General features: G+C 40.3%; 2 protein-coding genes across 3 annotated transcripts in view; one reads left to right on the top strand and one right to left on the bottom strand.

Annotated features, from left to right (window-relative positions):
* The window catches only part of CMSS1 (cms1 ribosomal small subunit homolog), a 236,656-nt gene that overhangs the window by 51,769 nt on the left and 161,836 nt on the right, over nt 1-23,051 (bottom strand). The window contains exon 1 of one of the 2 annotated variants that reach the window (XM_075197013.1): nt 957-1,115. The exons of the other annotated variant lie outside the window; for it this stretch is intronic. Coding sequence (XP_075053114.1) covers nt 957-1,044 — 88 coding nt within the window. The 5' untranslated portion in view covers nt 1,045-1,115. Of the gene's footprint in view, nt 1-956; nt 1,116-23,051 lie in introns of those variants that run through there. 2 annotated transcript variants of the gene reach the window in all.
* The window catches only part of LOC142139424 (filamin A-interacting protein 1-like), a 107,028-nt gene that overhangs the window by 22,324 nt on the left and 61,653 nt on the right, over nt 1-23,051 (top strand). The gene's annotated exons all lie outside the window — the stretch shown is intronic.

Genomic DNA, 23,051 nt, shown 5'->3' with positions numbered 1-23,051 from the left:
AAAACATGTGACACTATTCAGGCCTTGTGCTTTTATTTTGTCACATAAAGCCTTAGGGGTGTATTTGCTAAACTGTGGGTTTGGAAAAGTGGAGATGTTGCCTATAGCAGCCAATCAGATTTTACTTATCATTTGTTTAGTACATTCTACAAAATGACAGCTAGAATCTGACTGGTTGCTATAGGCAACATCTCCACTTTTTCAAACCCGCAGCTTAGTAAATATTTCCCTTAATGTCTTCAAATATCGTTACAACTGTGATCAGGCTCTTTTCCGTAAAACAAATGTTTTGTTGGGATCCATATGTAATATTGGTTCCCTTCCATCATTACAGTGTGTATATCTCCCAACTGTTCCATTCTACAACTAAAACAAGATATTCATGTTAGTACCCTATTTCCTAATACATTCAACTGAGAAATACTTTAAAAAAGGGTTTAGTAACCTGTACCAGAGGGTCTGACAGTATAACTACGTCTACCATAATAAAGTGGTAATATACAGATGAAGCCACCGCTATCCCAAATAAGTCCATGTTATCTGGAATTAACACCTAGGAAATCCATGTTAGCAAATGGTTCCAATGATAACTTTCTGAATAGTGAAAACAATGTAAAAGATCATTACAGACTACTCAAAGCTTGTATTTAACAAATAAGAATTTCATGTATAAGTCCTATTCCAAGTATCAGGTTATTCCCATAAAATAACTTTAAGAGACACATTCATTTTGAGTGGATTACCCCTTATGTATTTTATGTACGTATGTAATTGTGAAGCAAATATGATGATGGACAATTATGAATGTTATGGACATATAGTAAAATACACGCACACATGAAGGTTAGGACATTGACATGACTTGCTCAGTGCTGGTCTGGAGATAGTGATATGAGGTAATCATTTGTGTTATTTAAAGGTTTACTGAATTACTGCTCTACAAATAACTAATGTACCTGTCAGCGCCAGGACAACTAAAAATTGCAGCGGCAACGTCTCCATCCTCAATATAACACCTGGCACGTACCTCCAGAATATTCTCATTTATGACACTGACTCACTGTATATCATACAAGAAACATGCATGTTCTATGTTTCTGGCGGTTTATTGTATTTCATAATTGCCTACTCTTCCTATCTCACTTCTGGGAGATGGAGAGCTGAAGTAGGAAAAGAGTTGGTGGGTGGGGCTTGATGACACAATCCACATCATGGAGTGGGCAGGGCACTCGCATTATCAAGCCCCGCCTTGTTCAGTAAAATGATTGACAGCAGGTAATGATGCAGGTTTACATCATCACACACACTGAGGTGGGCAGGCTTATGATGAGATTCTCATCATGTCCTTGCCCACCTTGCAGCGGGTAAGCGTTCTCCAGAAGAATTGCTTGCTGCTGGGAGTGTAGAAGCTCTCCCCCTATATCAGGAATCTCCCAGACATTCCAAGAGCATAGGTAACTAGGTTTTACTCGCTTTTCTAAAATGATGATGCTGTCATCAAAATTAAGGATGACTACATTTCAGAATAGAAAAGCATTCTTTATATCTTGTGTAATGCCATTCATTAGTACAGTATTCTATATACGTTTCACATGAAAAAAAACACCATCAAAGTTAACTCATTAATAATATACATTCAAACATGGCACCCACCTAACAACTACACAAACACATGCAATGTGATTTACATGATTTAGTGTGGAATTAAACCCACTCAAGGGTTTACATACAGTATCATTAAAGATTTCATGGGCTTCACATAGATTGTTTTAAGAACTCAACACGGCACAGTGACAAGATCCACAGGCAGTCCTTGAAATCTCTCTGGTAAAACTCGTTTATAATAAACACACCTAAGAACATAAGGGTCACCAGCTGTGGTGGAACTGCAAGTCCCTGCTCACCCTGCCAGCCTGGAGTCTCAGTAGGTGGAAATCTATTTGGTACCTACCTATCATATTGAAAAAATTCATATACTCTGGATACTCTGTAATGTGGAGACAGACACGAAGGATCCTGCTTTATCTCTGTGGTCTCCTATATCTGATACCATGTATCCCTTTACTGATGAACACCTCTGAATTGTGCCTTGTGCATAAGTCTTGGGGGATGAGTTTAGCAGACCCCTTTTTGAGGGAAAGGGTTCTGTTACAAAGAGCACGCTAGCCTGCCCACTGGTTCTTATCCACAGGGATTGGGCCTAGACGTGGCACAAATAGTTTCCCCAAACACTCTATACATGGAGCAATCCGGTCTGGCAATCTGTGTGTGTGGTGGGGTCAAAACTACCAGTGAACTCAATCAACATCAGATCAGGATTAGTCGGATTTTGATTGGGTTAGTGGAAAAACTGTTTGGCTGATGACTGCATGTATCTGAGATTAACATTACTACAGCCTTACTACCCCCACGGTCTGGTTGTTCCTTCTGATCGTTGAAAGGCTGCATACATGCACTTAAATAATCACAATGAAGCCTTCGCTTTTCTGAGCATACTCAGTACCACACCTACAGTGAAGCATGGTGGTGGTGGTGGCAGGATAGAGGGCATAATGGATAGTTCCAAATATCAAGATATTCTGGCACAAAACCTGTTGGCTTCTGTTAGAAATCTGAAGATGAACAATCCAAAGCGCACAATCAAATGTCAACCAAAGAATGACTTCACAAAAGCAAGATCAAAGTCTTGGAATGGCCCAGTCAGGATCCAGACCTCAATCCCACTGAAAACCTGTGGAATTACCTAAAAAGAGGGCTGTGCACAGGAGACATCCTCGGAATTTGATGGATCTTCAACTTTTTTTTTAGGAAAAGTGGTAAAGAATTGCAATGTCCAGGTGGGCACAGTTGATAATTCAAAAAGACTTACTGCTATAATAAAAGTAAAAGGTCTTACTTCCGTTTATAAGGTGTGTATGCACACCCTATAAACGGATACTTCCTCAAAGTATCCATTTATAGGGTGTGCATACATATGCAAGCAGGGTATTGTAGGTTTTTTATTTTCACTTCTTGTTCCAAAAATGGTCTATTTGTTTTTCGCAAGGTCACATTAAAAGGTGAAAAAAGATCTGACATGATGTATCTTGATTTCAGACTTGACATCACAAACACCTGCAATTTCAATAAGGATGTGTAGACTTTTTATATCCACTGGACATACTAGTGTCACTAAAGATATTCTGAGTCCTCTACAAAATTAGAAAGACATCTAGATATTTCCCGAAAATTATTTCTGCAACACTGACTTCACAGAAACAGTCAGCAAGGAGAGAAGTAAATGAGAGCCTCTATTAATAAACTGTCAAGGTACAGTCTTTAAGTATAATTGTCATGTACATCTATTTCAGTCTTCCCATGGTAACTGACATGTAAACATACCCCATGCAGGGAAGTAGAGGCAGATATAGAACAGACTATTATACAGCAATACAGGACATGCACTCCATATCTCAATCCATTCCTTGGATTACACAGCAAGCAGTAGGAAGGAATCTATTTGATAGCACCTAATGTCCATTTCTTTCAGGCATGTTCACAGGAACCAATATGCCCACAAATAAAATGTATTTGTTACAAGTAGAGATGGGTGAAATCGATGTGGAATTTCACACAAATCGAGCTTTGTAGTGGAACAGTCAGAGTTCCGAAGCTTCAGTGAGAGAATATTCAAGTTCTGCTTATGCTCTGAAATCCCCCTGAATTTAGTTCCACACCGCGTTTGTAAATTCACATTGAACGAAGGCCAAATTCCACCAGATAAACATGCAAAACTTTGAGGCTAAATGCAAAATGATACGAGTATTTCACAGAACAGTTTTAAAAATGTTCTTCCTCTTTAGAAGCAAAGTACAGGTCCTCTGTTGTCTATACTCCAGTACATAATGTCAGCAGAGGTAGAGTGCACAATGTGAGAGTCTCCTTTATATAAACTCAATAAAAAATTTTCATTGCCAAAATACAATATTGTCTCTTTAGCAGGCCTAGTGAACATATTAAAAAAACAACCCCCCTTCCCTTCCTAAAACTTATGTAACATCCCTTGCAGGCGTGAGTGTGGAGTGTTGGCCTTAATGGCATGGAGGAGCATTTGTGGGATCGGAGTGTTTAAAAAGAGCGATTCGTGTCTAGTGATTTTAATCCATTTAGGAGATTCAGAAGACTCTGGTTTAAGCCTGATAGAGCCTGTTTGTTCGTCTGTGGGTCCAATTCTGGCCTGTCCAAGCTAGTACTGTTAACGCCTAAGTGAGTATGGTTCCGATAGATACACTGCAGGACAGAGAGAGACAGGTGACAGCAGAAAGGGTGGGATGCTGATCCGGGGCAGAGAGACGGAGTGGAAGGTCGGGGTAGTGTGCCGCTAGACCGACCTGCATGTAAGTCCAGTGTTGAGAGAGTGGGGAAAGCTCAGATCGCGCAGCAGAGAGGCTTTGGGACAGCACTTACCTGTGTACCGAGTGTAGTCAAGAGCAAGTTAAGAAAAACTTCTGACAATATTGTCAATGGTGTGTATATTTCCGCGGGTCTGTGCTTAGAAAATTAGATTATAAGCTCTACTGAGACCGTACCAGAGACACTGATATGCCTAAATAAAATGATATGATTGCACATGCATGTGTGTGAGTATGAGTGTGTATGTATGTTAAGTATGTATGTGTATGTGTATATATATATATATATATATATATATATATATATATATATATTCATTCAATTGGCTCACAATCAGAGTTCCTTAAGATACTGAAATACAAGAATTAGCATCAAATGGAATGAGTGATAAAGCTAGTTAGCTGGCGCCATCTGTTGGCTTATGAGGGGAAACAGAAAAACCACTTGTATGAACAGAAAATATAATAGCACAATTGTGTTCCAGATTTTCTGGTTGTGTCTGATTGTTTAAACAGTAACTAAAATGTTTTATATTATAAAAAACAATTGCTTGTGGATCATGTGGAAAAAAGTAAAAATGATCTCTACATAAAGCACCCATACATAATTGAAAAAGGTCTGTGCAGAATTCACATAACAAAATACAAATCTGTTGGTAAAGAGGAGGTGAAGTTGCAGTGATGTTTCCCACAAATCAAGTGTTAAAATTTTCAGCTTACACTAGAAGAATAGCTAACATACCTTCAAAATAACCAAAAGATGTAATGTGTGATGGAGATAGTATAACAGTTTGACTGGTGCAGCTGTTCTGCGACTAAAATAAGATTCTATGCCGAAATTAAGTGGATAAATAAAATAAGTTAAAAATGGGGAACAAATTTCCAGGCAGAAATACTTAAACTTGAGCCAAAGTCACCCCACATATTGTGTCTCAGGGTTATTGGTGGCTAGTCATGTAACTGTTGACCACTCACTACAAAACTCACCCACTTATAAAAAAAAGTGTTTTCTACGATGTACCAACCATATCTACGACTATGCCGATCACTGGTACAAGCAGCCGGGTCCGGCACGGCATGAGCCCACTGATGAAACAGGGCTATTCTCCTACAAGTCTTTATTTTCATTTACATTTTGTACAATGTGGGAGTGTTTTCCACTGGGAGATTCACAGTATTTTTTAAGCAGTTTCCTTGACCATACAAGATTATAATGTAATTTCTGGTGTCTATCACCCCCATGATTGATGGACACTCCATCTGTGCGATGGGGGGGTGGGGGTGGATTGGTCACATAAAACTGAGGATTGAGTAAGTGGAGGTGTTAGTGGGCAGATTGGAGAGATGACAGGTCAGATACAGGCCATGGTCTGAGTGGATCATGGGCAGCACCGATTTATTTGCCAGGAAACGCAGGAATATTGAGAGGGGTGGAGAGGAGACTGGTGGAGCACATGAAGGTAGCACTGGAGATCAAAATGGTTCTCAGGCAAGGCTCTTAGTGTAACAACCACTTGGCTGTTTTGTCCCTTCCTATATCATACAAAAGAAGCTAAAGAGATCAGACAACTCAGCACCGGCTTTTGACTTTGACTTTTCACTTATTCATAGCACACAAACTGTGCATGTAATAAGTGGAAAAAATACTGATGTGAAACATCTAATTGGAAAGACCCGTCAGAGATTATACATGTCTGTAAAAGTTATAGTAGATGTAGTGATAGTGCTAAGTTGCAGCAACATTTTGATCAAATTGAATGACGTGGTGGTAATGGCTGTTTCTCGGAGGTGTAAACTGATGACAATATCATCTTCAAGCTCCGCTTTTGCTTTGCCACTCTGCACTGTAATTTCCATGGAATGTAGAGTCCATAAATAAAACTGGGATGATGACAGTGTCAATTCATCCTGCTCGTGGTTTATATTCTGGGTTAAACAAAAATGATAGTAGGAACACTTAAGGCCAAATTCTACCAGAAAAATGTGTGAAATGTTGCTGCCAAAGTGCTGTGATTTATACAGGTATTGTGTGCAATGTAATAATCATTTTCTGAAAATCTGTCTGTCAATCCAGTCGGCTTTTTTTTTATTTTAATAAATGTCCTAATGCTATCCACCCCCTGCAGACATAAAGGATGTGACTACAAGGATGTTGTCTTTTAGTATAAGCAATGCATCCACAATCTGCAGTGATAGCGGTGGGAATAAGAGTGGCACTTGGAGGAAATAGTGTACAAACGTATAGAGAATGCCAATGTCGTGGCTTAAAACTGATGCCCAACAGCAGATTTTTCCCAAAGGGACCACTTGCTTCCCCAACCAGCTCAGGACCCCTGTGGTTGGGGAGATACCTTGGTACCTTAGGTTCCTGCCATCCTTGATGGCTGCCAGTGAATATCTTCTAAAATGGGAATGGTCCTAGGTATAGGAGCATCGCGGTTCTGGCGTCTCTGTAGAAAGTTATTACTGGGTAGATATCTCCTTCAATGGTCTCTGCTATCACCAAATATAGCAGCACATCAGTTTTTCTCAGCTCTCAGAGGCAAACCTGCCGTGGAACATCCAGAGTCTCTGCCGTCCCTGACCTAGAATGTTCATGTTCTATTATATATTGTGGTGAACTGAAAGAGATGGAGAATAATATGGAGACTAGCAGGCCATCATGTGTAGTTTCTGTGCTATTTGCCTAAAAAACAGGAAGATGCTGTTTTGTAAGTGGGCTTGAACTTCCGAGTTCTCCTACATCATAGGCAATTTTGGGAGTAATGAGAGACTGGATGCTGGTTCGAAGCTGCTCGATTTGTTTAAGCAGTAGGTTGGATTAATCAACCTGTTTGTGAACGTGTTCAGATTCATTAGCTGCTTGTTCAGTCTTTGGATACTTTCACAGGCAGATAGAGAAATGGTTCCAAGTCATCTGTTGTTAGTCAGGATTTTCCTAAATTCTATTCTTCTGGGTCACTATACAGAATCTATGGATCAGCTTTATGTTGCATTTTTCCCATGAATTCTCCTAATTACATGAAGGTGGACACAGATCTACATGCCCAATAACAGAATTACCTGAAGGTGGACACAGAACTACTGCCCGGTAATAGAATTACCTGAAGGTGGACACAGGACTACTGCCCGGTAATAGAATTACCTGAAGGTGGACACAGCAGGACTACTGCCTGGTAATAGAATTACCTGAAGGTGGACACAGCAGGACTACTGCCTGGTAACAGAATTACCTGAAGGTGGACACAGGACTACTGCCTGGTAATATAATTACCTAAAGGTGGACACAGCAGGACTACTGCCTGGTAATAGAATTAACTGAAGGTGGACACAGCAGGACTACTGCCTGGTAACAGAATTACCTGAAGGTGGACACAGCAGGACTACTGCCTGGTAACAGAATTACCTGAAGGTGGACACAGCAGGACTACTGCCTGGTAATAGAATTACCTGAAGGTGGACACAGCAGGACTACTGCCCGGTAATAGAATTAACTGAAGGTGGACACAGCAAGACTACTGCCTGGTAATATAATTACCTGAAGGTGGACACAGCAGGACAACTGCCCGGTAATATAATTACCTGAAGGTGGACACAGCAGGACTACTGCCCGGTTATAGAATTACCTGAAGGTGGACACAGCAGGACTACTGTCTGGTAATAGAATTACCTAAAGGTGGACACAGCAGTTCTACATGCCTGGTAACTGAATTACCTGAAGGTGGACACAGCAGGACTACTGCCTGGTAACAGAATTACCTGAAGGTGGACACAGCAATACTACTGCCTGGTAATATAATTACCTGAAGGTGGACACAGCAGGACTACTGCCTGGTAATATAATTACCTGAAGGTGGACACAGCAGGACTACTGCCCGGTAATAGAATTACCTGAAGGTGGACACAGCAGGACTACTGCCCGGTAATAGAATTACCTGAAGGTGGACACAGCAGGACTACTGCCTGGTAACAGAATTACCTGAAGGTGGACACAGCAGGACTACTGCCATGGTAACAGAATTACCTGAAGGTGGACACAGCAGGACTACTGCCTGGTAATAGAATTAACTGAAGGTGGACACAGCAAGACTACTGCCTGGTAATATAATTACCTGAAGGTGGACACATCAAGACTACTGCGCTGAATAAACACTGTTCTTTAATAATTTTGTTGCATTAACTGTGCAGTATTTCTTACTAATTAATGGAATGGAGCAGCAAGTATTGTGACATTTCCAAAGTGAACAGTATGTCAAGAAATTACAAACACCATTTGCAGTACCACACAAATCAATGATCACCACATCAACTGGATAATTTTAGAACATGTAATACAAAATTACAGTAATATAGACTAAACAAATCTAATTGAATCATTCAACGATACATTACAATACACTCCATAAACTCCCTGCTGAAAACAAGTTGGGGTAGAGTTACTTCCATCTCTTCCTCCCTCTTGCATGCAATGCCAGGGCTGTCTGAATATGCAGCGTAAACTCAACAGCTGTGCTCAAATTCGTCTCATCATTTGATCTCTGCAAGGACATTGTTACTCTTTATTCCACGGTCCGAGAAGAAAAGGAACTTCAGCATTCACACGGTTTGGAGAACGTGGGCAGCAGTTTAACTCAATATCCTTGTCCTAAAAGCTAAAGGTTCCTAGAGAAAGAGGGCTTGGTTGTATCCTGGGCTGATGTTAGACACTGTGGGCCTGACTCATGTGTGGACGTAAGTCCCCTTGTGTGCCGTATATTACATGAAATAGCTCTGCACATGCTCAGAAACTGACCTTATGCCAATGAATGTAATTCATGTCCAAACGCAAATGACCACTTACAACAGCATATGTCTTGAAGGGCGGAACAGGGTTGGGAAGGGGTGGACGAATGTCGAATGTATGAAATGTACAGTAAGGGGGCGTGCCACGGGGTACTCTACCGCAGATGTGGCTGATTCAAGTCATGGGGGTAAATGTATCAAGCCGAAAGTTTTCCGGCGGGTTTGAAAAACCAATCAGATTCTAGCTATCATTTATTTAGTACATTCTACAAAATGACAGCTAGAATCTGATTGGTTGCTATAGGCAACATCTCCACTTTTCAAACCCACTGGAAAACTCTCAGCTTGATACATTTACCTGGATTTCTCTAAAGTACATTTTTAGCCATATAGTTTTGCTCCAGGGCAGGTGTAAATACCAACTGATAATAATGTCACAGGATCGTCTTTGTATTACAAACTACATCTGTGTGTCCCACTAGATAGCAAAGGATATTTGTATGCAAGTGAGAATATAAAACCGCATTGTATGTATATTATGCATTAGGATTTATGTATTGAATGTAAAAAAATAAAATAAATTTAAAACACGTTTTTATTAATTATTATAGTATTATAAGTTGTTCATATATTTTATAGAAATTTTTTTATATGCACTCTCAAGGGGACTTTATATTCCACATATGCATGCGCACATCCTGCACTCTGCTATGTCATACAACAAACACTGTTTAGGTTGAGATTCAAATTGAAATGAGACTTGAGATCTTGGATTTGAATATGGTCGGAACTACACTCAATTTTCGTGCTTGATTTTTAAATTGCAAGTTGCGTGCAGGTTGCGTCCGAAGCTGAATGAGGCCCCTGTGAGTGAATACCCTGTGAATTAATAATTACACACTCCACAATTAATAAATATATTTGGTTTATTGTAAAAAAAAAAAGCACTGGGAATGGGGGCTTCTTTCTTTCACCTCAATTGTAGTAATAAGTGCAGTTTTACACCACCTCTTCTCTCTTTCTTTATTCCAGTCTCTTTTCCTCTTCCCTCTTGCCATCTCACCCCCCAAAAAATAAAGGTTTTTTTTCCCCAAAAATGCAGGGGGGGGGAAAAATCTCCACAAACCCACATGTCCCGATACACCCACTTAAAAAATGCCCTGGAATGCCACTAGGACCTCCCACAAAACCTAAACCCACATTGCTCTCAGATCCCACATGTTCTTCATAATTCCTTTCAGACTTCCTTACGGGCAACTCAAAACACCCAAATCCATCCTACTCCTCTGATTTGCACCCCCTCTTCCTCCTACAGCAGTGCATAGAACCACAATGCACAATCAGATGAGATACTAAACCTCATCCATGGTCCTAGCTCTGACATATTCAACAGCAGACAGAGCGGGGGATAAAACTGTACATAGTTGGGGACCACACATTTAAACTCATTGGATCCCTGGCTAACCACAGGCCGTATTTTGCCCAGTAATATATTAGAAGGTCTTCTGAATCTGTCTGCACTCTCTGGCTCATCTCAAAAGCAATTGAAATTAGGAAATGCAAAGGAGGAATTGAAATAACTAAAAATAAGCATTTCAACAGCAATGAGTAAGCATCATCAACATTTACTTATATAGTGCCAGCAAATTCCATAGCGGATTACAATTGGGAACAAACACAGTAATAAAAATACTGGGTAATACAGACAAAGAGGTGAGAAGGCCCTGCTCACAAACTTACAATCTATGGGACAATGGGGTCAGATACATGAGGTTAAATCTATGTATTGCATAATGTTCCAGCCAGATTGCAAGGTAAAAAGTAATCAGTATGCTATATGATCCAGTCACACAGCATTGTTGGTTCGGGGATCAGAGGGTTGTTGTCTTGTGTGAATTGTGTAAATGGTGGCAATAGGGTAATCTACTGAGGTTAAGAGAGTGGGTGAGGAATATTATAAGCTTGTCTGAAGAGGTTGGTTTTCAGAGAACGCTTGAAGGTTTGAAGACTAGAGGAAAACCTTATTGTGTGAGGGAGGAAATTCCATAGATTGTGAGCAGTCCAACAAAAGTCCCATGACCGGGAATGGGAGGATGTGATGAGAGTGGAAGAGAGACACAGATCTTGTGCAGAACGGAGGTGTCTGACTTGCAATAAATCCAGAGCTACAATTTATTATTATTATTATTATTATTATCCATTTGTAGTGTGCCACAACATTCCTCAACTCCTTACAATGGGGAAAGAGGACGTAGTACAAATACACAGAAGACCAACAGGCACAATATAAAACAAAGGTAAAATAAGGTCTGCTTGGAGTGCCGTGGCTGGGGTTTAGAGCGCCAGAACCGGTGAGTGGCAGAGGCAGCTGGGTCTAAGGCTGGGGTGAGAGCGTGGCTATAGAGGGAGGCGGACAGATTTGGGCATGACAAAGTGGTGATAGGAGAATGGAGTGGAAGATAAAAAGTGCAAGGTCAAGAACATCAAGATGACAAAGAGCTCCTGTGGGCAATGGCCGTGGACTATAAGGTGCGGTGAGGCTGTGAAATAGGCAGCTGGTCTTGATATAAGTCTATATACATCTGTATGCAGCTAATCTAGGCTACCTAATAAGTTGTGGGGTTTTACAGGTACCATGCTTGGTAGAAGCAGGTAACCACATTAATTTAAGTGCTGAGTGATTATTTTGTCACATAGTGTCAATTTTCATAATGCTATAATAAAGGATCCAGCATACCTTATTCAATAACATTACAGTATACTTCTATAAAAGGACATTTGGAAAGAACAAATCCTTGTTGCAGCCCTGCTGATGACATGTCTCCTGTTGTTATACCAGCAATCTTAACATTTACATATTTTACAAGTAATTGAACAACTCGGAATTTCTCTTCAAACATCCCTTCTACAAACACGCTAACATTTATACAAGGGTACATTTGCAAGGCTCTTAAGATACAACTTTAATGTGCATTTCATAAAAACAATGATCTAATTTCATTCAGTAAAGGAAATATAGCTTAAAGGGCAAACACACCTGAAATACAAGTTGACCAGTATGAAAATGTTTTTTGTATCATTCACATACACTATATGACCAAAAGAATTTGAACGCTTGACCATTACCACCAACAGGGACTGTAATGACATTGTATTCAAATACATATACTTTACTATGGAATTGGTCTCCCTATTGCAGTGATAACAGCTTCCACTCTCCTTGGAAGGCTTTCCACAAGATGTTCGAGTGTTTCTGTGGGAATTTGTGCCCATTCATTCTGTAGAGCATTTATGAGGTCGGGCACTGATATTGGACGATAAGGCCTGGTTCGTAATCTCTGTTCCAGTTCATCCCAAAGGTGTTCGATAAGGTTGAGGTCTGGGCTCTGTGCGGGACAGTCAAGTTCTTCCACATTGAACACATCAAACCATGTCTTTGTTGCTTTGTGCACTGGGGCATGTTGGAATAGAAAACAGCCTTCCCCAAACTGTTGCCACAAAATTGAAAGCATAGCATTGTCCAAAATAACTTGGTATGCTGAAGAATTAAGATTACCCTTCAATGAATATATGAGGACTAGCCCAAACCCTGAAACACAGCCCCATACCATTATTCCTCCTCCACCAAATTTCATAGTTGGCATAATGCAGTCAGGCAGGTAATGTTCTCCCAGCATCCGCCAAACCCAGACTCGCCCATCTGACTGCCAAACAGAGAAGTATGATTCTTCCCTCCACAGAACACATTTCCACTGCTCCACAGTACAATGTCAGTGTGCTTTACACCACTCCATCCGACGCTTGCCATTGGTCTTGGAGATGTGAGGCTTGCATGCAGCTGCTCGGCCATAGAAACCCATTCCATTAAGCTCCCACTGCACAGTTTTTGTGCTTACAATAATGCAAGTGACAGTTCTGAACTCTTCAGCTCTGAAATCAGCAGAGCGTTGGCGACTTTTACACACCAGGCGCCTTAGCAGTCATTGACCCGTTCTGTGATTTTATGTGGTTTTCCGTTTCATGGCTGAGTTGCTGTTGTTCCTAAATGCTTCCACTTTCTGATTATATCACTTACAGTTGACCGTGAAAAATCCAGCAGAGATGAAATCTCACGTACCATCTTATTGCAAGGTGTCATCCTATCACAGTACCACGCTTGCAGTCACTGAGCTCTTCAGAACGACCTATTTTGTATCACAAATGTTTGCAAATCGAGACTGCATGGCTAAGTGCTTGATTTTATACACCTCTGACAACAGTCTGATTGAAACACCCTTAATTTAATAATGAACAGGTGTGGCCAAATACTTTTGCCCATGTATGTATGTATGTATGTATGTATGTATGAATGACCCGTACAAGTCATTGTTCCCAGTTGTTAGTTGGGTAGACTGTTTTGCCTTTTAATGGTTGTAATCCATTGTGCATCATTATGTTGATCAACTCCTGAAACAATTTTACTATAATCATATATATATATATATATATATATATATATATATATATATATATATATATATATATATATTTATTAACCAAGAACACCTTGCAGATATCAGCAACATGGACAACTTCTTGTTGCAAATCAATATGGCGGTTTATTGTTACGTCACAATAGCACATCAAAACGTCAGGATGACACCAGGCAACCTACATCTGGCTATATGGTAGTTCCCTAGCTACCAGCCGGCCACTAATTAGCATCGGTTGCCCTGCACAGTTGCACAGTCCAGGGGATAAATGTATCAGTCAGATTCTAGCTATTATTTATTTAGTAAATTCTACAAAATGATAGCTAGAATCTGATTGGTTGCTATAGGCAACATCTCCACTTTTCAAACCCGCCGGAAAACCCTCAGCTTGATACATTTACCCCCAGGTCTATATAGTCAAGACTCCTTCAACAGGCTTGGGTGACTGACAGGCGACACTCCCACCTTGTCTTCGAAGGAAGTCTCCTCAGGTGCTCTGTAACGCCTATTCAGTACAGACACCCTTCTCAGCTCTGCCACAATAACATATATATATATACACACACATATATATATTAGCTCTTATACAGAGCAATATGTTTTTTACGTTTTTGGTGGTCTTTAAAGGGGGGCAAAATGTGATGTCTGTGAATCAGTACTAGATATGACCTTGGTCCACCATCTTGTTAGCTATGAAGTGAGATTTTGGATTAAAAAGTCACACTGTAACTGGCAATGTCGCCTATAATAACCTTTGCTTACTAAATTTATGTAACATGAGAGACAGTCAGGCGCGGGCTGGCACATTTCAGCCTGGGGGCGAAAGTACCAAGCCGGCTCTGCTCGGTACTCGGATCTGCTAAATTCGGGTGTGTTCGGGGGAAACCAAGCCTGAGCATCTCTATTCGAAACCATTTTGGGCATACCTCCCAACATTCTATGTTTGGAAATTGAGACACAACCCCCTCCGAAATTGGGCATGGCTGTGCCACATTGGGGTGTGTGGTTGCATCAGGTTGGGCATGCCTCACCCCCAGGGTTGTGCCAAGCAATTGTGAAACACTAGGCCACTGCTAGACCCCCTGCAATAAATACATCCCTGCAAACCTCCTAACATTCCTAGCAGTTTGGAAATAAGTCCTGAGGGGCGGGACAGTCCACTAGAATCGGGCAGTGGGGAGGTATTTAAATCCTTTTTTGTGCTTTAACAAATCTGGCTCAATTAATTTTTCTTTAACAAAAAACTGTGGTAACTAAAAATAGGAAACCATTGATTTACAAGGGCAGAAATGGGTCGTCCAGTTTGGACAGTCCCTTCTTAATCAAGCCTGCCCCCCAAATATAGCAAATAAGGGGTTTCCGCCTATTTCTTAAATTGGAGAGCCGGTTACTGGAGCTGAAGGAAATAGTGCTTTAACTTTTTGGATTCTACCTATATTAAATAGGTAATTTAAGCGGTCTACAAAATAAGATTACTGATATGACTGCATACTTAACCAATTGGGTGAGATTTGTCAGATGAGGACAAGGCTTGGGTGAGTCAGGACTAATTTATCTCAGTTTACTAATCAGGAAGGTTGGCAGGTGTGGAAAAACCTGTGTGTGATGCTTTTCCCTAAGCATTAGAGAAAGGGGAAAATCTCAGGTTAAAGCATTGCCTAACAACTGTTCTTATGGACCTCATTAAGGTGTGAACCTGAGAAAGTATTATACAAAATCTTGTTTTAGCTCTATCTTCACCTAGTGTATCTCTCATTTCTGGCTCAATCCAACGGAATGCCCAGACTGGCTCACAATCCAAAGAAAATGTTTGCCTTTTAGTGTTTGAAAGATGCAAAAGAACTCTTATTTATAAATAAAATTGATATATAATTACAGTGCTCTTTGTGGCTAGATATGTTACGGAATGATCCCCAGCCTTTATAATTATGGCCAATTTCATGACCATGTGACTGGGTATACGTGTACACACAAAACAGAACTGTGTCATTGGTTCACAGTGATCACCTGGCTGGAAACCACTACAGTGCATATGAATTACATTTTCAAGACTCTTTAGCAGAATATTCGCTTCATTCATTCATTCATTCAATATTTGGCCATTATTTTGCATGTTCTGTTGGCAAAACGTAGCTTTAAGTGCTCCCAGTAGTACCCACTACACCACACAGCAGTCTCCCCAGATCTATTCATAGACTATAAATTCTGTAAAATGCAAATTTGAAAATAAATACAGTGTAAGATTGCCATTCTGCAAAATAGCAAAGAAAAAGCAGAAGTCGAAGGCTACATTGCCAGAACTTTGCACCTCTATCAATTAAGCCACGCCCCCACCACAACAATTGCCCTACCCTAGGGATCTCCCTGAGGGGAGACAGGAAAGGTTGTCAAGTGTTGTATATGCTATGCTGGTACCGCATCACCAGGAACAGCTATAGACAAGTAGGCCATAATAAGTGTGCTTATAAACACTGAACAAAATAAAGCTGCCCTCACATTCATGTCTACTGCAGTTCAGACTGAGCTATATCTCTTGTTACAGCGTTTTGAAACACATGTCGCAGGCAGACAAAGCTGAGCTATACCATTTAAATAGGGGGCACTTAAGGACTGTAGAGAAACACTGAGGTAAAGTGCTCTATAATTATCTGGAAATCAGCATAACAAACAAACTCAGTGTTTAAGGTCCTGCAGTACACTCCTCAGTAATATTTGGCTAGTCTTCCTCTTCTTAAAGTGGTTTATACAGTCTGAAGTATGATCTCATAGCCACATATTACCACACACACCATCCTGAAAGACCCTTCTCTTTATTTGTTTAGCAGAACACAGATTACGATGACAATGAGACATTCAGGGTTAGGATTTTTGTGCCGTGAAGTCATGGGCTCTGGCAGTCTTAGGTGCTTTTGTTGATCTTCAACTTCAATGACACTTTATGCTTGTTACTATACTGAACAATACCTTTGATATTCAAAAATGACTAAATAAACCTAGTATGCAAAGCATAGTTACAGAATAAAGCAGTTTTCATAATACAACAGGAAAATGAAGGACAGCTCAGACATAACCAGCAGTCTGTAACACTGTTTACCAATCACCCTCATCCAATGGTTTATATTTACAAAAGTAAATGTCCCCCTGCAACAGATTATACAAGAACTGAATTAAAAAGTGTTGTCAACCTAAACTACAACGTTAATTATGTCCTGCAAATGGTACCCTCACAGTCCATTCAAACAATGATGCCTCCCTTCCCTTCCTGGATCCCATTGTCTCACAGTACAGCATTGTGAGGAATCCCACACAGTGAGGCACAGTCTGACCTACAATTACTCGTTTTAGGGGACATTTATTAAAAATGGGGCACAGGTAACCAGGGCCGGTGCTACTATTAGGTAAACACAGGCTGTCGTCTAGGGATCAAACGTTGAGAAGGCTTATAGAACACTGAATATGCAACACAATGATACTCACTTAGGGGTATATTTACTAAACTGCGGGTTTGAAAAAGTGGAGATGTTGCCTATAGCAACCAATCAGATTCTAGCTGTCATTTTGTAGAATGCACTAAACAAATGAAAACTAGGATCTGATTGGTTGCTATAGGCAACATCTCCACTTTCTCAAACCCGCAGTTTAGTAAATCTAGCCCCTAGTGTTTTTAGGGGCATGTTCAATTAGGTTTCCGGCCGCGAAGTCAATCCACATTACCGCAATAATGTGGATTTTCGTGAGCACCCCAAAGGGTTGTATAGGAAAATCCACGTTATTGCGGTACCGTATTACCGGCAATATTGCTCAGGTTCCGCGTTAACGCTGGAAACCTAATTGAATACCCCCTTAAAGTTTAATGTTTCCACTCTAACTGCTGGATGCTAACATGGAAGAGCAGCCGCTGGCAGCTACTGCGAATGCTTCTCCAGGCTATGATCTACTGATGTAACAGCCCACACCACACTCACAGTCTGTGAGCAGAGCCCCCCCCCCCCCACCTCCACCCTGCTAAAGTAAGAAGCTGGGGGTGGGAGAAAAGCACCAGAGGAGATGGGGGAACAGCGCCCTAGCCCCTGCAGGTGACTGTGTAATAAGAAGGGATATAGAACACATTGCATACATATATTTGCTTCCTTTGTTTTAGATTGTGTTACAAAAATAACAGATTAGCTGTTATTGGTTACAGCACAGTTATCTGTGCACAAGTTTTCATAAGTGTCCTCATAGATGTCTCATGTAATTCTCTCATATTCATAAAATATGCAGAGTAAATGCAATTATCGTGCAGATCACATGATAAACGACCGTTTGCTCATATATTGCAAGAGTGTGTACGCTCCAGTGACCATGATTTATCCTACCACAGCACATCGTATCGTGTGATTTGGTTTTCTAAACTTCCTAAAATCACAATCAACTTTTACACTTAGATAATATAGGACTAAGGAAATAGTAAGTTAAATAAAAGGAATTATAAGACAATACAAAGCAAATAAACAAGGCAGTAATTAAAAGTGAAAGCAATCTGGTCTTTTTTGCGTGCATGCAATACAATCTATGGCTGTGTGTAACTCAGAATACTCCGTACTCGGCCAGTTCTTATTGCTGGTAAAGGAATGAATCAACTTTCCAGTAATTTTTAAATCATTTTGGCATTTTCCCCTTTGAAATTCCAATTCATTTACGTGAAGGAAAACTTAACCTCCCACTTCTTTGTTTTGGTTGCAGACACTTTGGAAAGCTGGATCTAGAAATAGGGCCCATTAAAGTATATCAGGTACTGAAAGTAAAGGGTTCATCCAATAACACAGCTCCCATCAGCTCTGATTTTGGGGAGACCACTAAAAGTGTATAGCCCTCCAGAAGAGAGGTCACTGTTAAGTGGCGGGATCTGGCAAATAAGGGGCATAGCCTAATTCGTCCTGATTTTACAGATTGCTGGGAGGTATTCATGAGATTGTAGATTCACAATTCACTTGGAAGTTAAGGAAATAAGTGGGTGATGCCACCCACAGAACACACAATGAAGTAATTTGTAAAGATGGAAGAATACTTGATTCAAATATGTTTTATTGTGGAAGCTGCAATTCCTATCTTTGCAAATTTTGATTATCACACTTGTGCATACAACGGCGGTTTAATATCAATGTTGTGGTCTTCTGCTGTCCTTCTTTCACAGGAAGGTGAATGCAATTCAAGAATTTGCCAATAGTGATCAGAAATTATTTTGAGAAACCCTAATTCTATACTCAGCAATTTTAACAACCACCAAAAGAACCATGGATAAAGCAGGTTATGTTCATGCCAGGCCTCTATTTCTCAAAACAAAAAAAGAGTCTGGCTTCAGAATGTAAAAGCACATGAGAGTAAGGTTGTCCATCAGTCACTTTTTACTGTGCTTTGAACTCTGTAAAGCATTTTCTCTGTATAGTCACTAAATAGCTAACGGTATTGTCTGTAGGTAGTTTGTTGGTACTCACAGGTGGTTGTAAAGACATCTGTGGTACATTGTCCTGTGCTGAGGTGAGCACTGCAGAAGCGAACCCACTGATCACTAGGAGGACCACAGCGTCACTACTCACAATACAGACTTCAGACATTGAACAGACACTGGACGCATCAGGTTGCATTGATGGTCTATCCAGTGTTTGAATTCAGTACTTTTCTACACTGATAATGATTATTACTACGGCTGTGTTCTGAGAACATAGCAGAGACAGCTCCATAGTCAGCTGTGAGCATTTCAATAAATGAATGGAGCAAGTGACACCACCTGGTGAGTCTGACTACTGTAAACGGCTCTTGTGTAGACGCAATAGACTAGCACATAGAAATAATTTTAAATCGAACAGTCAAACATTTAGAAGTATATTTACTAAACTGCGAGTTTGAAAAAATGGAGATGTTGCCTATAGCAACCAAACAGATTCTAGCTGTCATTTTGCAGAGTGCACTAAATGAAAGCTAGAATCTGATTGGTTGTTTTAGGCAATATCCCCACTTTTTCAAACCAGCAGTTTAGTAAATATACCCCTTAGTATTAGTTTACTTTACTGCATATGGGCAAATGCACCGCCTACTGTAAATTAGATATTAGACATCACAGAGGAGATCCAGGAACATATGGCAACACAAGGCAGTAGGATGTGTACTTTTATACAGGTCATAGAAGTCCAAGGTGACCTCAAATATCTGTAATAATTTACGATACATTATGGGGTGCATTATTATTTATAACTGCACTGAAGTGATAACATCAGAAATCACCAATGATAGACTATGACATCAGAATTGGCGGTTTACACAGATACTATTTACAGGACGTTACACATATATTAATACATATTTGCCAACTCTCCCGGAATGTCCGGGAAACTTCCGTATTCTGGGTATGTCTCCCGGACTCCCGGAGAGTATGGCAATCTTATGCATCTGCCTACTTCCTAGTGAAGTGGACAGAATTAGATCCAAAATGCCTCGATTCTCAGTGAGCCCTGCACCCCCCTCCCCCGCTGTATAATGACGTTTGCGTAATTACGTCACGAGGGCGGGGCCAGAATGACGTGACTTTCTGAGCCCTGTCCCGCACACCCACCTCCCCCCCGGCAGTTCCCGTACGCCGACTTCCATAAGTTGGCAAGTATTAACATCACTATATTATATAGGTTTAAACTCACTAGGATATGGCTGAAATTGCACAAGAACCTGAAACAGATATCTTTAAATCCTAAATGTTGAGCAAGCACAATCATTTAATTCTTAGTGAAATTAGCTCACATACTCCTCTCTTTAACACAAATTGAAAAATACCCGGACTGTTTGCTGATGTAGGTAGCTGTATCTATTGTCTATGTCTGTCAGCGCCTTATAAAATACATGTTGAAGGATACACATAGAAATCTTCCACGATAACATACAATCTCATTACCACGTGTAACTACGCGCACATCAATCTTTCCATCTCTTCTATCTCTAAAACAGATATGAAAGGTTTGTGGAAGCGCAAGCCAATAATCCCATTGTACCAAGCAGGTTGCTGATGGTCGCTCCTGCCATAATATTCCACAAACACATCTATCAAGTCTCACTCAGCGGATTTGTCTGGTTCACTGGAACACGTTCTCACAACATTAGCCACTTGATTTACATATCAGCCCAGTTGCAATAACTGAAGTCGAAACCAGCCCATTAAAATGTCTAGCTTGGCCCAACAGTCATAAATCTAAAATACTTGAACTTAAACAGTGATTTCCAAGCCAAAAGCAATGGAGGGGAATAAATGTGCTGTGGATTATGAAATACATTTGACGTTGCCGATACATTCAATGCAAGTGATTATTCTCTGATTATTATAATGTTGACGAAGAGACAATGTAAACTGTCATGAGCAGGGTCCTCTCTACCTATTGTCTCATGACGGCCTGCTGTCTTTTGCTGCACTCTGTGTCAGTCCACATAGCATTACTCACACTAATCGGTGCTACTTATGTGTATTGCCACATCTATATCCAGCGCCACGGAATCTTTGGCGTCTTGTAAATAAATGAATAAAAAATAATAATAACTTTGCTTAAAACAGATGTGATAATAGCAATGGAAACAAGTTTGATACAACATAGGTTGCCTTTGATCACGGCATTAGAAGAGAAAAGGCAATCCCTGATAAATGAACATTATTATAAAACATGTATTCCCTTACAGTAACAGCTGTAAAATGTTTTGTTTTGGTTTTTTTTTTACATAGTAGTCCTTTCAGATCACCTAGATTTTGATATGTTATAGCAAGTGAGCAATTATATTAAAATAGTATTGTAATAGAAAGTCCACACAGATGCCAATTTCTTCAACCATCTCGAGATAAAATCCAACTGGATTAAACTAATCAGTCACATCGGAAAGTTGTTTTGGATGATAAGAAATTAAGGAAGATTGTGGCCTGAAAGTGGTAGAGTTTTACCATGAACATTTCCAGCCAGACCAGAAGTTCTGCACAAGAAAGAGCAGACAGATTTTATCAGGGGTAATTAAAAAACAACATCGTTTGGGCATACTCCAGATCTGGCCAACCTGTGGTTCTCCAGGTGTTGATAAACTACAAGCCCCAGCATGCTTTGCAAGCTGATAGCAGGGTACGCTGGAACTTACAGTTTCACAACACCAGGAGAGCCACAGACTTGGCATACTCTATGGTGTTTAGGTGGTGGTCAAGTATTGGAACAAATTGAAATGTTTGATGCATCTGCAAATGACATAGTTCATAAAATACCTTTATTGCGGGCGACAAATATTTTCACATTTCCCATTTAAACAGAAATCTTTAAAACCTGCCAATGTTTGGGAGAATCAGGAATTTGAAATCTATAGGCTATTCACCCCTACAACACAATTTGTTGTTGAACTACAATTACCAGAAGTCGTGACGAGAAGATCATGTAACTGTACTTCATCTAAGATTAAACATGCACAGCTGAAGCCTTTGTGAGGAATAGAGAGAATTCTAATAACTGTGTGAATGAACACAGATACAGTACAGTATTTAAAATTCAAAGTTTGGAAGTGAACATGTTCTATTCAAGTCTCTCGCACCAAATGGAATTGCCAAGAAAAATAATGTCTGAACAAGTATTTTTGTTTCCTGCCAAAATACTAGCCCCAAACTTAATGCAGACACTGGCTACAGCTCTGGCCCAAACATGGATCAAACCTTCCAACATTGTTAGATTATTGGTTCTCAGGTAATGGTCTCACAATAATTTCGAGAAGACAAATAATACTTAAAGGATTTTAACAGTAAAACCAGATTTCTGCTAAAAGTATCAGAATATTACAGATGAAATGAATAGTAAAGGAGTAAACATTAAAGTGACCCTTTTATTGAAACTAAAAATGTTCCTTGAGGCAGTTAATAATACTAAACTATGTTGATTTAGAACACATAGGGGCATATTCAATTCCGATCCCGATTCGCGGGATCGCGCCGGAACGGACGCGAACCTAATCCACGGTACCGCAATAACGTTATTGCGGTACCGCATTACCGGCAGTACTGCGCATTTTCCGCGGTAACGCGCGTTACCGCGGATCGGATCAGAATTGAATATGCCCCATAATAATGTTAATTATAACACAGAATATTTTAATATTTGCCAATATTGGCTCCCTTACTGCACTTTTCATCTTCTTTCTACTTGCAAACGTCATTTGCATCATTAAGTGGGCTGGTCAGTGTGTAGGATGATGCGAATTGTGTCATCACTTCCCTGACCATTCAGTGTTCACTAAGGTAAGCTTGGCTGGATGATGCCAGGTATGTTATTATGGCACATCTCCGCCCACCGGACTGGCAGGTAAGTGACTTGCGGAGAATTGCATGATCTCTTGTGTCTCTGGGAGGTCTACTCCTCATCCG

This window comes from Mixophyes fleayi, chromosome 2 (assembly GCF_038048845.1).
Source record: "Mixophyes fleayi isolate aMixFle1 chromosome 2, aMixFle1.hap1, whole genome shotgun sequence".
Classification (NCBI taxonomy): Eukaryota; Metazoa; Chordata; class Amphibia; order Anura; family Limnodynastidae; genus Mixophyes; species Mixophyes fleayi.
The sequence above is the reverse complement of the archived record's forward strand: the minus strand, read 5'-3'. Positions and strand labels throughout refer to the sequence as shown.